At 37.1% G+C, this 21,985-nt stretch overlaps 1 protein-coding gene across 1 annotated transcript in view; it reads left to right on the plus strand.

Annotated features, from left to right (window-relative positions):
- ALDH1L2 (aldehyde dehydrogenase 1 family member L2) overlaps positions 1-20,816 on the plus strand; it is a 47,392-nt gene extending 26,576 nt beyond the window's left edge. Inside the window, exons 14-23 of the mRNA XM_045553057.1 lie at positions 1,510-1,580; positions 1,665-1,770; positions 7,337-7,424; positions 7,910-8,003; positions 9,155-9,254; positions 11,231-11,329; positions 13,225-13,390; positions 15,371-15,476; positions 17,991-18,190; positions 20,242-20,816. Coding sequence (XP_045409013.1) covers positions 1,510-1,580; positions 1,665-1,770; positions 7,337-7,424; positions 7,910-8,003; positions 9,155-9,254; positions 11,231-11,329; positions 13,225-13,390; positions 15,371-15,476; positions 17,991-18,190; positions 20,242-20,297 — 1,086 coding nt within the window. The 3' untranslated portion in view covers positions 20,298-20,816. The remainder of the gene's footprint in view (positions 1-1,509; positions 1,581-1,664; positions 1,771-7,336; positions 7,425-7,909; positions 8,004-9,154; positions 9,255-11,230; positions 11,330-13,224; positions 13,391-15,370; positions 15,477-17,990; positions 18,191-20,241) is intronic.
- Positions 20,817-21,985: the final 1,169 nt, after the last annotated feature.

The following is a 21,985-nucleotide window of genomic DNA, read 5'->3' on the forward strand; positions in this document are numbered from 1 at the left end:
GTTTGCTAAGAAAACATAGTATTTTATCTGGGCACATTGCTGCCACCAAAGTTAACATAGAATCAGAGAGACCTGGGTCCAAGTCTCAGCTTTGCCACTTACCAGTGATGTTGTTAAAGTTAATTTATTTCTCTGAGCCTTACTTTGCCCATCTGTAAAGTGGTCACAATAATATATACCTTGCAAGTTATGTTATGAGGATTGGGAACAAGTATTTATATAGTGTAAGATTAGACAAGTCTGCAACATAGTAGGTCTTGCACAAAAATGAAGTTTTTATTAGGGTTCAGCCACAAAGTCATATATATATAGATATTTAATAATGGTAGTTCAGGTCCATCCCTTATCCCCAGTTATAAAATCCAGATAGCTCCAAAACCTGAAAATTGATTTGATTGGTTCAAATTCATATGGTACCAGACCTTGACCTGAATGAACATAAATCTATTTATAATCTTTATTTATATCACTTACAGTGAATATTCATATGTTTCACTGAATAAATATTAATGTGTTTGATTATGGTTGCTCCAAATCCTACTAGGGGTAGTAAATAATAAAACATAATAAAAGGTATATGTACTATTAATATGTTTCTAATGTCCAAAAAATGTCTGAATTCTAAAATATACCTAGCTACAAGCATTTCAGATAAGAAATTGTATACTTGTATTAGTAACAGCAATAATATTTTATGTGGCAAAGCAAAGGAATGGCTTCTGTAAGGACTACCATTGTGAATCATTTGGGATTAAGCTGGGCTGCATATAACAAAAAACCCAAGTAAGAAGTTTATTTTTCTCTTGCTTTCAAGGAGTCCAAAGATAGGCAGTCAGGACTAGTATGTGAGATGCAGGCTCCTTCTCTCTCTCTGCCAGGCCATCCTTAGTATCATGTGGCCTCCACTCTCAAGGCTGTCTCATGGTCTCAAGATAACCACTGCAGTGCCAGCCATTTCAGCAACAGTCTAAGCAGGAAGAAGGAGGAAGCGGACATGGACAGAAGAATAAAAGAGCACTTGTTCAAGCTGAGTGAGCCTACTTTAAAGAGTATTCCACTTCTGCTGCCTTATGCTTACATCTTCCATTGACCATCCCTATCTGCCATGGAGACTAGGAAACATAGCATTTTATCTGGGCATATTGCTGTCCTCAGTATTGATATAGGGATTTTGTTACAAAGGACAGAGAGAGGGTGGATATTGGGCAGGCAATTAACATTCTCTGCCTTGCCAGTAAATTGGAAATGGAGGGTGGCTAAATTAGAATTATGTTTACTCTCCTGTTTCATAGTTCTCTTAAGACAGAAATAGCTATTCTTTTTTTGGTATGGATATATTTCTTATAAACAAACAAACACTGTCTTTTCACATCAGCCAAGGAAAAATAAAAGAGAAGGACAGAAAATGGATACTTGGAGATCAAATTTATTAATACTTTGAGGTCTGAGAATTTAAAAAATTACTAATTTAAATTAGTAAAATAAGTATCAACTTCTTTTATTCTTTAGGGATCTACCATTCCAATCAACCAGGCCCGTCCAAATCGCAATCTGACCTTCACCAAGAAGGAGCCGCTTGGGTAAGATAAGGAGAGCGCCTCTGAGTGACTCAGGACTTGTGTTAGTTTGAGACAACTAAGGATGTCGAATTTCTTCCCCTGCAGTGTCTGTGCCATTATCATTCCCTGGAACTACCCACTGATGATGCTGGCGTGGAAGAGTGCCGCGTGTCTGGCAGCAGGCAATACCTTAGTGCTCAAGCCAGCACAGGTAAGGTGCCAAGGGGCCAGCTGCAGAATCCCCTCCTCTCTTACATACTGTACTTAAAAACAGAGACATACATTAACAAATAGTATGTCTTTAAACAAAAATGGGATTGTATATTACATATTTTCCTATATCATGGACAACTTTTCATATGAGTAAATATTCATTTTTAATAGCTACCAAATGCATCATATGGAAATTCCATAATTTAAAACTTCCATGATAATGGAAACAAGCATAGTGTGCATCAACAAAATCCACCAAATGTGTCTACACACCAATTCAATTCTTGCAACATGCCAAATGCCTAACAATCAAGGAATTATTTAGGGTAATTATAGTACATCAAAAGAAAAAGTATTCTGCAGGCATTCCAACTTAGTTATCAAAAGTATTGTAAAGATATGGAAGATGAGGGAGAAGCATGCAAAAGAATGTACATAATTGTGGCAACTGTGTAAAAACATATCCATATGGATAACAAGGAAATACTTTTACAAATTAGGTAGTTCTCAAAAAAATCTTTTAATGCTATAACAGCTTTTTGGAAAAAAATATGGTAGCCAATTTAATACTGGCTGAGCATTTACTATGTAAAGTACACAGTAGTAGGCATTCAGAGATGTATAAGTCATGGAGAAAGCTTGGTCTCTATTCTAGAAGAGTTGACAATTCATTACCTATCAGCTCTTACTTATTCTTTAAGAACTTAAGAAACACAACTTTATTTGGCATAGCTATATGGTTATGTTGCCATAGCCATCGTGTTTTATTTACTAAAAATAATTTTATTTCTAATAATAGGTATACATTCACAATTTTCAAAATTCAAAAGAAACAAAGAGGTAGATAGTGAAAAGTCTCCCTCCTCTCCTTATTCCACAGCCAACCAGTTTACCCAGAGGCAGCTAATGTTACTAATTGTTATCTATTAGTTTATTAGGTATTCCAGAGATAGTCTCTGCATATACAAATTATATATATATATAATCAACAAGCATAAAGCTCCAATTATGCAAAATGAGTAAGTTCTAGAGGTCTGCTGTACATTGTGCCTGTAATTAACAATACTATATTGTACATTTAAAAATTTAAGACATTAGATTTCATGTTAAATGTTCTTACCACAATAAAATAAAATTTTAAAAAATATACACAAAAAGTAGCATTCCATATACATACCAAAAAAGTTCTTCCTCTTTTTTCTTTAGCCATTGTACAGATAAAACATATTTTATTTAACCAGTCCCTAATTGTGGATATTTAGATTTTCCCTCCTTTTGCTATAATAAACTATGCTGTAGTTAATAACCTTATAAATATGGTATCATGCATCACACCACGATATTGCATAAATATCATGCAAGGATATTTAGAGGATATGTTTCTAACAGCAGAATCACTTACTTTAAAGATGCATGTAGTTGTGTGGTAGATATTGACAAATCCTTCCATGGGAGTCACACCACTTCACCAGCATTGTATCACAGCTCCACTTCCCTGCAGCAGCACCTGTCATTAAGTAGCAAGAAGCTAGTTGAGTGAAGAAAGCAGGCAGATAATCTAGTCCAGTGGACCTCAATGCCAGCTGCACATTAGAATCACCTGGAGTTCTCTTTTTAAAATGCTGATCTCTGGGACCCATTAGCAGAGATTCTGATTTAATTGGTTCAGGTTGGAGCAATTAGTATTGCTTAAAAGCTTCACATTTGTTTCCAAGGCACAGCTAGGGTGGAGAACCACTAAATGATATCCAATGAGAGTGCTAATCATTGAAGAATGCCAATGAGTATATATAATGTCCAAAAATTACAAGCATTTCTTGAGTGCGTACTATTTCCCAGGCATATATTAGTGACAAAGATATGCAGAGTTTCTGTCCCCTGGAAATTATAGTCTGGCTCTATCTGCAATTTAAAACTAATAGTTTCATAGTGGAAGATAATTTTAATCCTGAGAATGCAAGACCCAAAGTTGCCATTGTTATGTTGCAGGGTTTTAAAAAAAATTTTATTGGCTAATATTATACAATGGTGGTATGAAATCATTTACAGTATTAGGGCCCTGTGTGAATGTCAGGAGGATTGAATTTAGACGACTCTTCTCTTTAACCTGGTTTTCTGCTTTGTTAGATGTGTGAAAGGTTCCCCCTCCCTGGCTTCATACAGAAGGTACAGATTCCCATGGCCTGCAGTGGCCTGGTCCAGCTCTGGCAGGTTCTGACAACTTTATTAGCCTGATATTTAGCAATGACCTACTCTTGCCCAGAGTGGTGCCAGATGCTTTCCCACATATCATGCAAACCTGTAATCCAGCTGGGACGCTGGATATCAAATGGAAGAAAACCAATAGAAATGAAAAGAGATGAGATAAAGAAAACAATTTAATTTTTTATAAATGCTATAAGAAAAACTTTTATATTCTTACTTAAAAATAACTATCATTAATTCAGGATAGTTAGCTTTTAAATGTCTTTCTAATTATGGTGGCTTTATACCAAGGCATAATAATACACACTTTGGGCTAGGATCATCTTTAACTACACCAGATATAAATCCATGATTTCAGTAATCATCTTCTTTTTTAATTTTACTTATTTATTTAGTTATTTTTTCTTCTCTGGTTTGACTAAATATTTAATTATTTTGGTTTGTGAGAATTTCATTTGTCTGTACTTTCTCTTTGCTTTGTTACTGGGTTTAACCAAGAGTTATTTTTACCAACCCAATCTAATAATAAGGTTACAAAACAACTCAGGCTTCACATTTTCCTGAGCGACCACCACCCCCTCAGTAGTCTTCTTGATAATTTCAAATGTCTGGGGCCAACTTCTCATTGAGTCTAAGTCTACACTGATGTTGTATAAGCCTCCCAGTGTGACTGTCATGGACCTGCTACTAGAAGGAATAAAAGCGATAGCCCTGCTGTTTCCCTGTTTGCTTGTGTTTGCCTTGTTAGCATTATTCTTTATTGTGCAGTTTCTATGTACATTCTTATTTCGGCCACCTGTCCATTTTATGAAGATTGGCTTAATTAAAATAACAACATGGTCTATGTACCCGTGGAACCAGGCCTATAAACTCCAACATAGGACAATATTCTGAGAGCAAATGAGCAAGTGAGGGAACCACTGCCACCCCCCAGGCCTTGTGAGCTCCTGCTCTTTCCTAGGACACTGCACATGCCTGTGTGACCCATGACCACCTGACCTCATTCAGACTGCATGAGAGCACCATCATCCAGCCATGGAATACATGTTAGTTATGACTTATTTATTTCATATCTTTGTCAATTAAAATATATAAATGAAAGTTCCACTATTTTCTTTCCACACCCCAATGGATCTTTTTGCATACTCCATTTTTAGAGACCAGGCTAACAAGGTGCTAATTTAAGACTTAATCATCATTGGTTTTTAACAGCGTGAAAATAGTACTTTCATTTTGCTTCTGAGATTTGCCCTGCTCTCTATATATTTAAACTGAGCTCCATGTTATGCCACCATTTTGCATAAGAAAGAAGGGAAACTAAGAACATACGTATTTGGTCATTTGAACAAAAGGAAACACAGGAAAGGTGAACCAGAGAGTTGATGAGGTTATGATCTACAGGGCACGGGGTGGGAAGGAGAGCAGGAGAACGATGCTTCTCTGAATGGACCTTTCGTACAGTCCTGAGTTTGGGAAGCATATTTCTCATACTCAATGACAAAAACCAAAAAATATAATCAACACAGATGGGGCAAAACCACTAAAATTGAATACAATCAAAATCAAATTAAGCCATATTTCAAATGAATAACATAACCTCACTGAAGGGGGAAGGAAGCACAAACCCAAGCAACTTTTCACTAACATTTGGACTATATACTCTCAGGCTAAAGGTGAAAAACCTCCAAATAAATATTGATATCTAGTAAGTGGGCTTCTTCTTCACTAGAGACATAGCTTAACAATTCTCAAATGACTTTCTCTATCTTTTAGGATTAAGCAGATAAGTAAACATATTGTGGATAATGGGAGCCATGTCTCTTTCTTGGAGAAGAGAATTACAAACATAAAAAGAGGGAAGGATGGAATCCACCCTGAGATATTGGACAGAGGTAGCAGTGTAAACTCATGGGTTTTGAATGCCTTCAGATAGCTAAATAAGGAATGGATACAGGCATATGGGGAAATATATACATATATACATACATACATAATGTGTGTAAATGTATATACATTTATCTGTTAATATTTCCTAGCTCTGTCTGCTTAGAGGGCCTAGAAGCAGTGACCCCTCAGTCATGTGCAGATGTCTTGGTTTCTAAATACCATTCTCCACTAAAAAAAACCTGGGCTTCTTGGAGAAGTGGCTGGAGCAGGGGAAATACAAGATGAGCCTGAAACATCATGTTGGGCCAAAAAGCAAGGAAATGCTCCAAGCAGGGACATGTCAGAACGACCCAGGAGCCATACTGAAGGGGCCCCCACCAGCCAAACCTGGAATGATTTGAACATCAAAATCAGTAACAGTAGTGAAAGATTATATCCTGCTGAACAAAGAAAGAAGCTATGAGTTCACACTGATATTAATTAATTAATTAAAGGGAAAACTCTTATACTGGAGAGCCAACCAATATATGTAGAAGGAATGATAGATTCAGAAAAATCCCCATTAGCAACCATCATAATAATAATTCATTCAGGCAGGAATTATCAATGGATACTAAAACTAGTGGGTGAAAGTTTGAGGAGTATCTCCCTATAAAATATTTATTAATGACAATGTATAAGATAGCAACTCACAGTGATGAAAGTGGGCAGACCACACTTACTTAATGATCAAAGCTAACATTTCCAGGGGTGGGACTATTCCACAGCATGTGCCTTCTGGCAGGAAGCACTGAAAACCCAGCATCAATAGGTAGTATTGTTGCCAAAAGTGCATAACCTGAATCCAATTATGAGGAAATATCAGACAAACTCAAACAAAGAGACATTGTATGAAATAATTGGCCTGTACTCTTCAAACATGTCAGGGTAATGAAATATAAAAGAAAACTCGAGCTCTCCCAGATTAATGGAAACTACAGATATAACTAAATGTAATGAATGACCTTGGATTTTCTTTTGTTGTAAAAGACATTATTGGGATAATTGGTGAAATTTGAATAAGGTCTGTAAATTAGGTATTCTATCAGTTGTTAATTTCCTGATTTTGATAATTGTACTATGGTTATGTCAAAGAATTTCCTGTTTTTAGAAAATGCACACACAAGTCTGCAGAGGTAATGGGGATTTCTATATCTTACTCTTAAACAGTTCAGAAAAAAATAAATTTATAGAAAGATAAAGCAAATGTAGTAAAATGTTAACATATGAGGAATCTGGGTGAAGGGTATATAAGGAATTCCTTGTACTATTTTTGCAACTTTGCTGTAAGTCTGAAACTATGCCAAAAAAAATTAAACAACATAAAATTAAAATAATGTGAGCTCTAGGACAGCCATCAAGGGAAAACTGGGTACTGGTCTGAAGGACAAGGCACAGTCTGAGGAAGGTAGTTGCTGTCTGCTTCTGTTCAGGTCACGCCCTTGACTGCTTTGAAGTTTGCAGAGCTCTCTGTGAAAGCAGGATTTCCAAAGGGTGTAATCAACATCATTCCAGGCTCAGGTAAGCCCTTAAATGACCCACTTTGCTATAACTAATGAATGGTACAGGGGTAGCTGAGTGGCTGTTTTCCCCACTGGAAACTTGTCCTGAATTATAACCATATTCAAACTAAATACAGTTTACCAAATAGTTAAGGATGCATACACTTATCCTGTGCTAAAATCTTAAAGTGGAAATACAGTGGTGGGTGAGTGGCAGGGGGCAGGGGGATTGTACAACATTGTAAAACTACCCTAAGGTAGTCCGTTTTGATTTTCAAAAACTACTTTGGAAGATAAAAACCAAGGCTTACGCATCATTATGTTGGGGGTCTGACAATTGCACAAAGCATATGATTTTAGGTTTTTGTCAGTTTGCAATTAATTCAGAAAATATAAAACTAAGGTTTCAGTGAAAGCTTAGAAATCTACTTCAGTGAATTCAAAGCCGTCCTCCATATAACTCGAGTAGTGTTTTCATTAATGTTTTATTCTCTAATTCTACAGGTGGCATAGCAGGACAACGCCTTTCTGAACATCCTGACATCCGCAAACTTGGTTTCACTGGTTCCACTCCGATTGGCAAACAGATCATGAAGAGGTATTGGTTTTAATATGCCAATTTGCTGCAGATCCTGTTAAACCAGGTTTCTGTTTTTGTTTAAATTAAGCGCTTCTCGAGTGAGAAAAACCACATCAAATTTAGAAGAGAAATTTACTTATCACTGCTGAGTATCCAAATATGTGAATCCAATAAAATAATTTCCAAAGAGTTAAAGCTCACAGTCAATAAAATCAGAGCTATATTGAAATTCTGCACCCCACTGGTAGCCTTAACAATCCAGCACGAAAGATTTTCTGTACTAAAGCTGTGCCCCAAATTGGTTTTGGAACATAAGTAAGAAACTGAAAAGATATATAAATGACAAATTTATAGATTGTATATAAGTGGATTCCCAAAAAGCAATAGTTTTTTAAAAAACTGTAAATAATCTAAATGTCCAAAATAAGGCAGTAAAGTATGTCAACATAATGGAATACTGTGCAGTCATGTTCTTGGAAAAATTTTAATAACATTGTAAACTGTTGTTAAAGTGATAAATGAAAAGAAAAATGAAGTGTAAAATTGTATGCATTGGGTGATCTCAATTACGTTAAACAAGGCAAAAGCTATGGTAGGACATAGCCCAGAAATAAGTATATCAAAATGGTAAAAACAATGGTCATTGAGCCATGGAATGGAATTTTGCGATTTTTTCCCTTGTATGCATTTTTGAGGGATATTTTCAAAATGTTTTAAATAAGAATACTTTTGTAAGAACGTGAAAATAAACAATATACTTCTAAAAATTGATATTTTTCCCCCAATGCTCCAATAGTTTGGTCAGAGGTTGAATTCCTTGCCAGGCTTTCATATAACTAAAATTTCTAAAGAATCTGAATTAACTTAGAGAATCTCTAACCATTTGACCACAAAATTTTAAAAAACTTTTTATTATGGAAAATTTCGAATATATACAAAGCACATATTATAGAAAAGCATAATGAATTCCATGTGCTCATCACCCAACTTCGACAGTAAATCACCATCCTACCATCCATGTTTTGTCTTTAAATGAGTTTCTTAACATTTCTGAAGCTCAATTATGTTTTCCATGCCAAGTGTAATGGTAACTTATTATTAAAAGCAAGGGGGAGAGAGAGAGGGAGAGAGAGGCACTAAGTGCTCATTTCTCATTTATTCTCCTCTAGCTGTGCTGTGAGCAACTTGAAGAAAGTTTCCCTTGAGCTTGGTGGCAAGTCCCCACTTATAATATTCAACGACTGTGAACTTGACAAGGCTGTGCGAATGGTAAGACTGGCCCAAATCCAAGTGAATAAGTGCCTGCTTCCAAAACACATTTATTTCACCACCTTCTTATCAGAGGTCTTAAAATGGGATATGGCTTTGTCTAGTCATAAATAGAAACCATCCTTTTTGTGCTTAGACTTGGGAATACTCAGAGCACTTAATTTTTTAAAATAATGTCTTTATAATTTCTCCTATTAGTGTTTTTAAAACGGGATATGAGTCATAGCAGTCATATGGAAAAGTTCAAAAGATATTCTGGTAGGGCTTCTAACTTCTCCCTCCTTTGCCCCAAACATCTCACCCCATCAACCTGAACAGTCCTACTGTTATTTGTTTTACAAATTGAGCTTCTGGCAAGATTTTTAGACACAACAAAGGGTTCCCTATTTACAAAATTGGCAACATCAACTTCCTGGTTTTAACAATGTAGTTTGGTTTTGTAAGATGTTATCATGGAGAAGCTGGGTAAAGGGTACACAAGAAGTCTTGTACTATTTTCACAGCACCCTGAGTCTTAAACTATTTCAAAGTATAAAAATTTATTTTAAATAAAACTTAAAGGTTAAAAAAACCTTATTGGCCTAGTCCTCTTCCATCATTTCTGAGATACAGGCATAAAATGAGCCAACCCTGGGCATAGGTTGTGCTAAGATTTCTTGTAATTCTGGTGGACACAAACAGTCTTCCCAGTACTGTGCAATCCTCTATTCTGTGCGCTAAGAAGAATGTTCACCATTCCCCAAACTGTAATTTTAATGAACATCCACAGTCAGACCTCTCCATACAAAGGCCTCAAAGAGAATGGAGTGGTCTGGGAGTGAAGAAGGGCCAAGCACTCTCGCAGCCAGGCCTGTGGGGTAGCCCATCTGGAGGTGTCAGTGATAGACAACAGCTGGGGGTACACAGACTGATATCAGGGGTCAGTACTCCGCTGGATGTCTGGGTTTCCAAGAGCCTTCCAGAGCCTTCCAAAGAGAAGATGGGGGAAAGAAAATAAAGGGGAGAGGGATTTCTTTTTCCCTATACCATAGTCTGTTAACGTTTTTAAAAACACCAAGCTGAACGTTAGTCTTCACTAGTCATCTCACACTCTTGATTGTATAACATGAATAAAAACGAATGAATAAAGATGGCTAAGGGTGAAATAATTTGTAAGCAAGGAGAAGATTCCAGTGTAATGATTATAGGAAATCATTCTTTCCCTTTCCCTGAAGTTGAATATTCACTTGTGAGTTTGATATTAGCCACCACCAGACTCTGCAGGATAGAAATATATAACCTTAAAGCATCTAGTTCTCACCATTTAAGAACCCCAAATCCAAGATGGTCAACATAATCTTGAAATGTTTAAAGATAATAAAATGCACAGCCAGGAAAAACATGTTATTTCAAAGCATCTGTTATATTTTTTACCCAGTCCAGGGAGGTTTCCTAGAGATTAATAGAAACTGCATTTAGAAAGGGAAAATGCACAAAATCCATCAGTCTTCCAAATCTGTCATTTTTGAGTGCCTTCATTTCAAAGATTTTTTAAACTTCTCCTTCAAAAATAGAGAATTCTTTTCATGAGGGGTTAGGGAAGCTTTCTAAACGTTCGTGATCTGTACAAACTAATGTCAAGATTTTAAAAGCAAAACTTAGTATACAAGTTATTGCATTTACATTTATAGAAAATCTAGATTTTCTTGCAACACAAAATTTGTCTTTAAGGGTGTATCTTTACTGTTGCATACATTTTTGTAAAGTGCTCATGGATCACAAAGGGGAAAGGGGAAACAAAATCCCTAAAAACATGCTACATCAAAATTGAATATCTCCAAGCAGCTCTCATCACCAACAAGGCCAAGAGGATTGTCTATGACTTCTCTGTGTTGTTTGCTGGCTTCCAATAACACCGAATTCTCTGTGTGTACAATTTTATGACAATCTTGACTTCTCAAATAACGTTTGCAATATTTTCTCTTCTGCTGCTGAAGGGTATGGGAGCAGTATTTTTCAACAAAGGAGAGAACTGTATTGCAGCTGGGCGGTTGTTTGTGGAAGAATCCATCCACGATGAATTTGTGACGAGAGTGGTGAGGCACCTTTGAATTCGCCCTATGAGTTGTATAGAAATTGCTTGCACTTGAAAAGTACTTCTAGGACGGTTTATGAATTTTTAGGTGTGATAACAGTATTATGGTTAGTGTTTAAAATAGTCCTTATTTTTTTTATGGCTACATACTGACATATTTACAGATTATGTAATGATGCCTGGAATTTGCTTCAAAATAACCTAGGAGGAGAGGAAGTAATCAGGTGAATAAATTGGCCAGGAGTTGGTAGTTGTTAGTTGTTGAAGCTGTTGAGCACATAGAGTTTCATTATATTGTCTGCTTTTATATGTGTTTATAATTTTTCATAGTAAAAAGTTCTAGGTTTATATGAAAGCCTGATAAAGTATACTTAAGAGGTGTTATCACTTATACCTTGTCCTGCATTTATAGTATATTAGATCCTTGGCTCTTGTGAGAGATACACTGCTTGATTTTTATTTTATAAATCTCTAAATTGACTCTGAGAGGTACATCACTAGGTCCTTATATTAATAAATCCCTAATTTGTAGTTAATATGACAGTATATCATTTGTTTCACTAAAATAAATAGCCCCTGTAGATTGATCATGATTCATATATGGAACTAAAAATCATCTATAGGACTATTAAGATAAATTCTGTAGCTAACATAAACTCTAAATTATACTACATTATGTCATGATGAAGCTAATAGTAATCCTAAACTTGCCTGTATTTGTAAAACCAGCACCAGCTTTTTTTCCCCCAGAGCCAACTCCCTACACCTCATCCCACCAAACAAGCAAAGGTATTCTTTTTTTCTTGAGAGTGGATAAAAGGAAGTCATAGAGAGAGGGAGATGGTGGGCAGTCAAGTGGGCAGTGGCTGTCTCCTGAACATCACAGTATAATTCAATCTCGTGTTTCAATAAATACAACTTGAGGTGCTACGTGTCATGGGCTGTCAGGGTCAGCCACAGCTTGTTGAAATTTCAAATGTTGAGACCAGAAATGTTAAGAATTTGTCCTATCAAATCAACAAACATGTTTTGCACACATGCTATGTGTATTCATTCATTCATTCAACAGCTCTATTTCTTGAGCACCTACTTAGTGCCAAATACTGGGTGCTGGGAATACAAAGGTGAACAAGAAAGACGTGGTCCCTGCCCACTCAGAGCTGCTCATCCAGCACAGGACCGTGCACAAGGCACTGAGAGGTTATTGCCAGGCCTAAATTCAAATCCATGGCCCTGCTGGGTCATAACTTCCATTCTTTCTTCTTTCTAGAACTTGACTTAACATTAGAAAATGCAGAAATAGATAAAGATCCCTGAGGCAATTATTTAATACAAAGACCTAGTGATGAACACTGTGTGATAAAGATTGTTTTTCATCAGAACATTCTAGCAATTCCTCTGGCATGGCTAGATTGTGAGCATTTCACAAGGGCAGTCTGCCACATGTGGGGAGGAGAAAAGAAAAAGATAACAATGTGGCCATTTTAGACATTTTTTTGCCATGAAGAGTGTAAGTATGCAATATTAATGATAATTTCAGAACATCAGTTTGCTAATCATAATGGATCCACATTCAGGATAATTTTCAAATAAGCATATGTAGCTTATGTTCTATTAGAAGACAGTGGTTAAAAACTTGAGATTTCAAATGGGAAAAAGTCTACAGTATTCAGTGGTTGTCTGTACTTGGGTAAGTCACTTAACCTCTCTAGGACTCACTTTCTTCTTTTGTAAAAGGGCAATAATAAATACCTACTTTCAGTGCTGTTGTGAAGACTAAATGACAACACATCTATAAATAGTTTAGTATAACACCCACCATAGGGAACTCAGTCAAGGGTATCCATTATTGCTATTAACAGTGAATTGTGTTTTTGTGGACTGGGTAACATATAGGTGGAAGAAATTAAAAAGATGAAAATTGGCGATCCACTTGACAGATCTACTGATCATGGGCCCCAAAATCATAAGGCCCATCTGGAAAAGCTGCTGCAATACTGTGAAGCTGGAGTGAAGGAGGGAGCCACTTTGGTGTACGGGGGAAGACAAGTCCAAAGGCCAGGTAAGATCACCTTCCTGGGGGGTTTACCAGGCACCTACCTTCTGCAGTTGGAGTGGATGGTAACAGTTTTCATTGCAGACCCTCTTACCTCCAAAGTAAATGGTGGCATTTATAATACAGTCAGAAGAATTAAATTCTATATCCTGCTTGGCCACTTATAAGCTGTGGCACCTTGGACAACATAATGTTTTGAGCCTCAGTTTCTTCTTATGTAAAATGAGATGAAATGGGTACACTCTGCCTTACAAGGCTGTGGGAATCAAATAATAAAATGGCTGTGACAGGCCCTTATCTGTGCAGTAAACAAGTGTAATGGATAACTGTGTTACCAGGCACTGCTGGTCTTGATTCTTGGCACCTGGGAGATTTAATCTTAGCCAACGTAGCCTGGGAAGCATTTGTTACTGTTGTCTAAACAGAACCTGTTACTGAAATATTTGAAGGGCTCAGTGTCATTATACTCAAAAGGACAGATAGAAATACAAAAATTCATTTTTCACTGTTGTAGGTAGATTATGCACCAGCACCCTACTCTGAACATTGGTAATCACAAGAAAAAAATTCAACATTTATCCTGTCTTTCCTGTATGAACTGAATTTCTGTGTAACTGAGTAGCTGATAAAGGAGACACTTTTTTACAGAAGAATTCCTGCTAATTAATATAGAAAAAATGATAGAATAAGGCTGGGCACAGTGGCTCACGCCTGTAATCCTAGAACTCTGGGAGGCCGAGGCTGGAGGATGTCTCGAGGTCAGGAGTTCAAGACCAGCCTGAGCAAGAGCGAGACCCCGTCTCTACTAAAAATAGAAAGAAATTATCTGGACAGCTAAAAATATATATAGTAAAAAATTAGCCGGGCATGGTGGCGCATGCCTGTAGTCCCAGCTACTTGGGAGGCTGAGGCAGTAGGATCGCTTAAGCCCAGGAGTTTGAGGTTGCTGTGAGCTAGGCTGACACCATGGCACTCTAGCCTGGGCAACAGAGTGAGACCCCCCTGTCAAGAAAGAAAGAGAGAGCAAGAAAGGAAGGAAGGAAGAAAGGAAAGAAAGGAGAGAGGGAGGGAGGGAGGGAAGTAAGTTATTGTTTAATGGGTGCAGAGTTTCAGTTTTATAAGCTGAAAAGGGTTATGGAAAAGAATGGTGGTGAAGTTTGCACATTATGAATGTATTTCATAACACTGAATTGTACACTTAAAATGGTTAAGATGGTAAATTTTATGTTATATGTATTTTAAAAGTATTTTTACTTTTTTACTTTACTTTTAAAAAAATCACAAGGGATAGAGAAACAAGTATCACTCAAAGGAAGCAATGACAAATCTAAAATGTAAGATATTCTACAGGAAAACTGACCTAGTCTTTTTAACATGACAATGGCATAAAAAAAAATAAGGGGGAAGGCAAAAGGACAAAATATTCTAGATTAGAAGACACTTATGAGACCTAATAACCAAATGCAATGTGTAGAATTTATTTGAATCCTAAATCAAACAAATCACCTGTAAAAAAGATAATTTCTAGACAATGAAGGAAAATGAAATATAAGCTATGAATAAAGATTGAGCATTAATTTTGTTAAGTGTGATATTGTATTGTGGTTATGTCAGAAAATGTTCCTATTTTTACAGATTTCTGCTGAAATAGAAGTGAAAATTATGTGATCTGGAATTTGCTTTAAAATATTTCAATAGGGAAAAAATAAATATAACAAAATATGGATATTTACTGTTCATTATACTATTTTCTCTACTTTTACATCTGTTTGAAAGTTTCATAATAAAGACATTAAAAATAAGAATAAGAACAAATAAGAATAAAAAAATAAAGAATGCCATCACCAAATAGAGAAATGAAACTCTTCGTAGTGGTACTGGGCCAGAGGGAAAGAAAAAAATTACAATGTAATTAAGTGAGAGAACTATTAATTGAAAATGACTTAACCTATAATTGACGTTCTTTTCTCCTTTTTCCCCAAAAAGGCTTTTTTATGGAACCAACTGTGTTCACAGATGTGGAAGACCACATGTACCTCGCCAAAGAGGAATCCTTTGGGCCCATTATGGTCATTTCTAAGTTCCAAAATGGGTATGTTCTTCAGACACAATTTAAGTTAGGTTTTGTCTAGATAAGGTCTATTTCCTCTGTCATTGTGCTATATACAGAGCACAAAATTAATGAACATGTAATTTTTCTACCATAAGAATAATTAAATAATGAGAAGAGTATGATTCTGCTAACCATTGTAGATCATAATATATTTTTGCTACTCAGCTTAAATTAATGGCCAATATAATGGGATTTTAGCTCATTAAATTTTAGTTTTTGTACAATCAACATTTGAAATGTCTGTGGAACAAGGTAAATCACTAATAAATAACAAAACCAGTTTTCAAATTTATATTCCTAGGGAAAGCAGCATCTGTGAAATCTTATTTTCCCAAAGAAGGGGTGCTGCTATCATAGAGGATTATGCCCCCAAAAGCTTGATACTCAACTTCTTACAGAATCATTCACAATCACCCTGTAATCAACTGTAAGGGATATGCTGGTTTGTTTTGCTACATGAAACTTCCCAAGGTGTTCAGCATATCAAAGGGTTAAGTGGTAACTGAGCTCATAAAACAGTGTTAATACAATGGAGTCTCCTGGTATACTGCAGAAAATTCTTCAGAATGGCTTTAGGTTTACTTCAACCAATGAGAAGTTGGAAAAAAACAGAATTCAGAGTTCAGAAGGACTTCTTGGTCTTTGATAAACATATTGTAAGAGACTTTTGGGGACACTAAGCTGAAGTGAATAAGGTTTTGACACACTGATCCAAGGATGCCTGTTATTGCCTGTTTCTCATTATAAATTCCCCTGTAGGATAGTCTTGGTGTTAAATATGCAGACATTAGAAGCCAGGTTTGGGGGATCTAAACATGGATAAGTCACAGTCCCTGTCCTGAAGGAGCTTACCATCTAATGGAGGAGACAGACAAGGCACATGGCAGTTCACAGGGGGCCAAAGGCAGGAAGGTGAACTGGGTCAGAGTAGGCATTCTGCCTCCTCACCTTACTACCTCTGTGAGCTTGGGCCAGTTAACTACTCTGTGCCTTAGTTTCTTAATTTATAAAATTGGGTTAATAACAGTATATACCCTCTTAGGTCATTTTGAGGATTAAATAAGTATTTATTTATCCTTCTGCCAACATTATGCTTATTGTTATTGTAGAAGTAGACAAGGTGTTATGGAGCTTTGGCATCATGACAGTCCTCAACAAGAAATGGCATAAAGCCATCTTTCTGCCTCTAGTCCAGTCCATAAATATGTGGGCCCCTACCATGTGCAGTGCATCAAGAAGTGAGAGTTTTAGCGGAGTCTCAGTTCTCTCCAAGTTAGGTTCCAAATTTCTTGTGCAAGTGTAACACTTTGTATAGCCAAGATGACCTTTGAAAATCCCTCCAGAGTGCACTACATTGAAACCTGTGCTGTCTCTCAATAAATTCAACACAACTAAGTTTTCCTCCAGTTTTGGAACAGATCCTGTATCTTTGCTGGAGGACCAGATGAAATACCTGGCTTATGTTTACTGGCTATGTTGTAGAAAACGTGTGCATTTTTAAACATTAAGATCACACTCAAAAAGGTAAGATACACTATGGCAGGCACATTGGAACTGGACTCAACTGAAAGAAGAGCAGGTTGATATCTCCACTACTTGGGCATGTACATACACTACATCAAAAGGCAGGGAAATCAAGAGACCTATTTTGTTGAATAAGCATATGTAATTGAATTCACTCTCATTTGATGATGTGACACCATGGCATAGACATATGACATGATCCCTGCCCATGTAGAGCTTCTATTCTCCAATTTACAGAGGGTGAACCATTAAATACAGGAAGAGTTAAACCAGCATCACACAGTTCATTCTACCAAAATACTGAAATTGGAGAAATATGTGCTACCTGATTATAGAGCTGACTTTCACTGAAACTTTACTGTGTTCTAGGTACTATTAGGTCATTTCATCCTCATGACAACTAGACAGGTCCTTTTATTATTACTTCCACTTTTCACAAGAATAAATGAAGGCGTGGAGAGATGAAGTCATTTGCCCAAGGTCACCCAGGCAGTCTGGCCGCAGAGCCCTCTCACCAAACCACACTTTGCCACCTTGGCAGTGGCACTGGTACGATCTGAAAAGGCTTCAGGCACTGAAAGAACCTTGAATCTTGTGTGCAAAATCTGAAGAGATGGAAGGAAATAGGGAGGACATTTTGAGAATACATCTAGAAGCAGGACTTAAGGGACAGGGGAGGAAGTGGAGAGGTCCCCATTGAGAACTGTTGAAGAAGATTGAAAACATGACTTTGCATCAGATTTTAAAAGGTGTTGCCTGATATAAGAAAAATATAATATTAGAATTATAATATTTCTTTGGGACTTTCTTTTAGTATAAGCCTGAAATGTTTCATTTATAAAAATTTAAGCAGGTGGCAGTAATGTTTTCCTGTTTCTAGCAGAGAGGGGAAAAATTTTGGAACATAAAATGACAGTGTTTCACTTGACATTTAATGAAGTTTTATGTCTTCCTAAAAACATCTTGTAGGGACATCAATGGAGTGTTGCAGCGAGCAAATAATACAGAGTATGGCTTGGCCTCAGGGGTTTTTACAAAAGACATTAACAAAGCTATGTACGTGAGTGAAAAACTAGAAGCGGGAACTGTTTTTATTAACACATACAACAAGACGGACGTGGCAGCCCCATTTGGTGGAGTTAAACAATCTGGCTTTGGAAAAGACTTAGGTATGGCTTTACTTTTCTACTTCCTGTTCCCTTTGTTGCCACATCACAGAAAAATCTGCTCTATGTTTCATGCGACACTTGAATATTGTTTTGAAGGGCATTTCTTACGTGGCAGTTAGATCTGGGTTTACAAAGGTACTAATTTTTTTTAAATGTTGAACATTGTAATTGAATATAACATACATACAGAAAAGTATACAAATTATGTGGAAAGATGTTTCTTTTCAAAAGAAGATTAATGTTGAAAGGAAAAAGAAACTCTGACAATATATTTTAGCTAAAATGTCTGTTTTTTTAATCTGACATTCCGCATGAACTTGGTTTAGCTTTCGTGGCACTAAATGGAACCAAGAAAGGAAAATGGGTGGAGGGCAGTATGCAGCTAGCTCCGGGAATAAATCTTGTCTCTGAGCTGCCTGGCAGTCCTTCAGAGTCAACACTGCAGTTGGCAAGGTTTGTTAGGAGTCTGGGCAATAAGATTTAAAGTTTATAAAAAGCCAAAAACGTAATTCACTGTGAGCAGTGACACTAATACCTTTCAAGCAATAGCTTACTCTGAATGCTAACTACGTGCAGGTCCTATCCCACTTAACCCGTATAGGCACAAGCAATCCTCACAATAGCTCTAGGAGACAGGTACTATTATTATCTTATTGTAAAGAACAGAAAAATAGGGCTTAGAGAGGTTGAGTGAGTTGCCCAAAGTCACACAGCCACATACTGGCAGAGAGAATTAAAAGCCAGGCAGTCTGGCTGTGGAGCCCATCTCTTACTCCCCATCGTCAGTCTGGCATGCTGTTTGAAAAACTGAAATGTTGGCAATTTACTGAAATTACAATCTGCTATTATAAGTTTGGTTCATTTGGGGTTTTTTTTTTCCTCTTTCCTGATGACTTTTTGTAATATATTTGCAGCAATAAAAGTAGTTTTCATTTTAAATTCCATTGGGTGAAGGTAAATGCTTTTTCTTTTCCATGTCTTTAATTTGGCTTTCATCCCTGTATCCAAAACAGTGGGAGACCTTCCTAGGGAAATTATTATTAGAAAGCGAGGCATCTGTGTTTCACCTGTCTTTTGATAGAGTGTAAACTGAGTAGCTCTGTTTGTTTTACTATAAAATACTACAGTTTGCCTAATAGTTTCTGCTCCCCCCCCCCCATTTTAATACCCCTTGGCTCAGTGGTTCTGAACTTTAGCTGCATATTAGATTAGAATCACCTGGGAGCTTTAAAAATACAGAGATACTGATCTAATTGGTCTGGGGTGTGACCCAGGATCAGGAGTTTTAAAAGTTTCTTGGGTGGTTCTAATGTGGGGACATGGTTGACAGCCCTTGTTTTAGCTCGGCTTCCAGAATCACATACTCGTTAGTTTCACCACGGTAGTCACTGCCCTTTAACCACTGTAGAGATTGATGACTGTACTAGCTCAAAATAGAAACCCCTGAAAAAAGGCAGACCTATTTATTTTTTGCCTAGACATGCTCCTCTGTGTTTCTAACATACAATATAAACTGCATTTTCCTTATCTTTAAAATAAGAGTAAGCCAAATGATCTCAAACTTTCTTTCCTGTGCTCAATTCTATTTCATTTAATATAAGCTGAAGGACAGTAGTAAGTATCTTGGTTACTTCTGTTCAGCATAAATGAACAAAGGGTAAAAGGTGAAGTTTGTCATCAAGCAGAGAAATAAAGGAGAAATTTTTGAGTTGAAGCTGACCAGCCAACACTCTCTGGTCCTTAGAAGGCCTGGTAGCTGATCTAGGCCCTTACTACTCAAAGTGTAGTCCATGGACCACTAACATCAACATCATCTGGGAATGGTTAGAAGCACGTGACTTCGGGGCCTATACCGGACTTAACTGAATCAGAATCTGCAGTTTAACAGCCTTCGGGTGATTCATATGAACTTTAACGTTTGAGAAGCACTGACCTTGGCCACAATCCATTTGCTTCGTGATCTACACACCTACCTACATCTATGTCTGGAAGTCTGGTCATATCATATCCACCTTTAAACATGGTCCATCAACAGCTTTTTTCTGTCCTAGGTGAGGAAGCTCTAAATGAATACCTCAAAACCAAGACAGTGACGCTGGAATATTAGAGCAACACCATCACCAGGAAACCTTGGCAGACGGCACCACTTCTCAACTCTAGACACACTTAAGAAGCCTGGGTGTGCGGAGGCAGGAGGTATCAGCCACAAGCTGAAAAGTATACACATGGACCATAAAGAGGGTCAGGCCATGTGTCAAAGCATTTACACATGTGCCTAAATACTTTCTAATACACCTTTTATGCCTTCATATGATTTGCGGTTGTTGGGTTTTGACTATGTTGTATACCATACATATTTCTAAAATACCAAGCTGCTTTTTCTCTACCAAGACTAATCTATTCATGGTTGTCTGTCTTGAAAATGTCAAAATCATGCAGTTATAATACACAAGGTGCATTTATTGGAACCTTTGTATAATATATACAGGTTTTAAACTCTGAACTATACATATGGGGTAATTAAAAAGACTGTCTATAATTCTGCTTCCAAGGAACAGTATATCCTGTAAGGAATGTGAAGGTAGTTTTTCTTTCCTATTTGGAAATAAGATACATCTTTGTGCCTTTGGCACTCTACAAGGTCTGTCCGGGATGTATCCAGCCATGTAATATGGAAAATAGAGGCATTTACTGAAGAAGACACAAGATACAAGAAACACTGTACAAAGGACAATGATCCCTCAATCCCCTTCAGAGCAGGCACCTTGGGACCTCGCACAGTTCTCCCAGCATCTCTTAACCTAACCTAACGTCCACGTTCAACATTCTCAGGTGTTCTGCTTGTTGCAGGCCTTCCAGAAGTAACTGGTTCACTTTCAGCAGATTCTCGACCATCTTTGAAGTAAGACCACACTTTTATTTGCATTACACTCATTGCATCGTCCCTGAAAAACTTCTGAATCATCTGAATAGTTTCCATGGAGGAATGTTCAAGCTTAATGCAAAATTTAATGCGGAGTCATTGCTCTGTTCGCTCAACCATTTTGAATGCGACGGCCACACAGTACACATGCTCACTGAACGGGGTCTAGCACCCCGCTGACCAGTACAGTGCAGTCATCATTGTTCACGCATACGCATTACAGTCCATTCTCCTTGGCTGCCAGGTTACATTGATATTGTGCAAACCATTCTCATTATATTAACAAGGGCTGGATACTTTCCGGACAGACCTCATTATTTTTTAACTCACTGTGATGGGTGATCAACCCACAAACATTTCTTGAGTACCTATTAGGTACAAGACTCTATCTTATGTCATGAGGAATATACAGAATTTAATGACATGATCTTTGGTCCCCACGTAGTTTAGCTTTTAAAGTGAATTTTACAGTATGATATAGTAGAAAGTAAATAGCCTTTGAAGGCTGATCTTGGTACATATCATACCATCTACTGTCTATGTGACTTTGGGAAACGCACGCAACTCCTCTGAGCCTCAGCTTCCTCATGTGTAAACTAGGGATACTAATGCATTACTCAGGACCCTTATATGAGGATTCAATGCAATAAGTAAAGCACCTCACATTTGTGCTTTGTTTATGATAAGTACTGAAATTTAATTGCTTTCCCTCATCACTATTTTAAAAATATACTGAGATAGGTTAATTAACTAGATCAATTAATTTCCCACAACCCTTTTCAGTAATCAATTCCTAGACTACTTTTCTCATCCATTGTTCTGACACAGTGCCTGATACAGCAGCACTGAAAATGCCATGTAATGAAAAATGG

This window comes from Lemur catta, chromosome 6, assembly GCF_020740605.2.
Source record: "Lemur catta isolate mLemCat1 chromosome 6, mLemCat1.pri, whole genome shotgun sequence".
In the NCBI taxonomy this organism is placed as follows: domain Eukaryota; kingdom Metazoa; phylum Chordata; class Mammalia; order Primates; family Lemuridae; genus Lemur; species Lemur catta.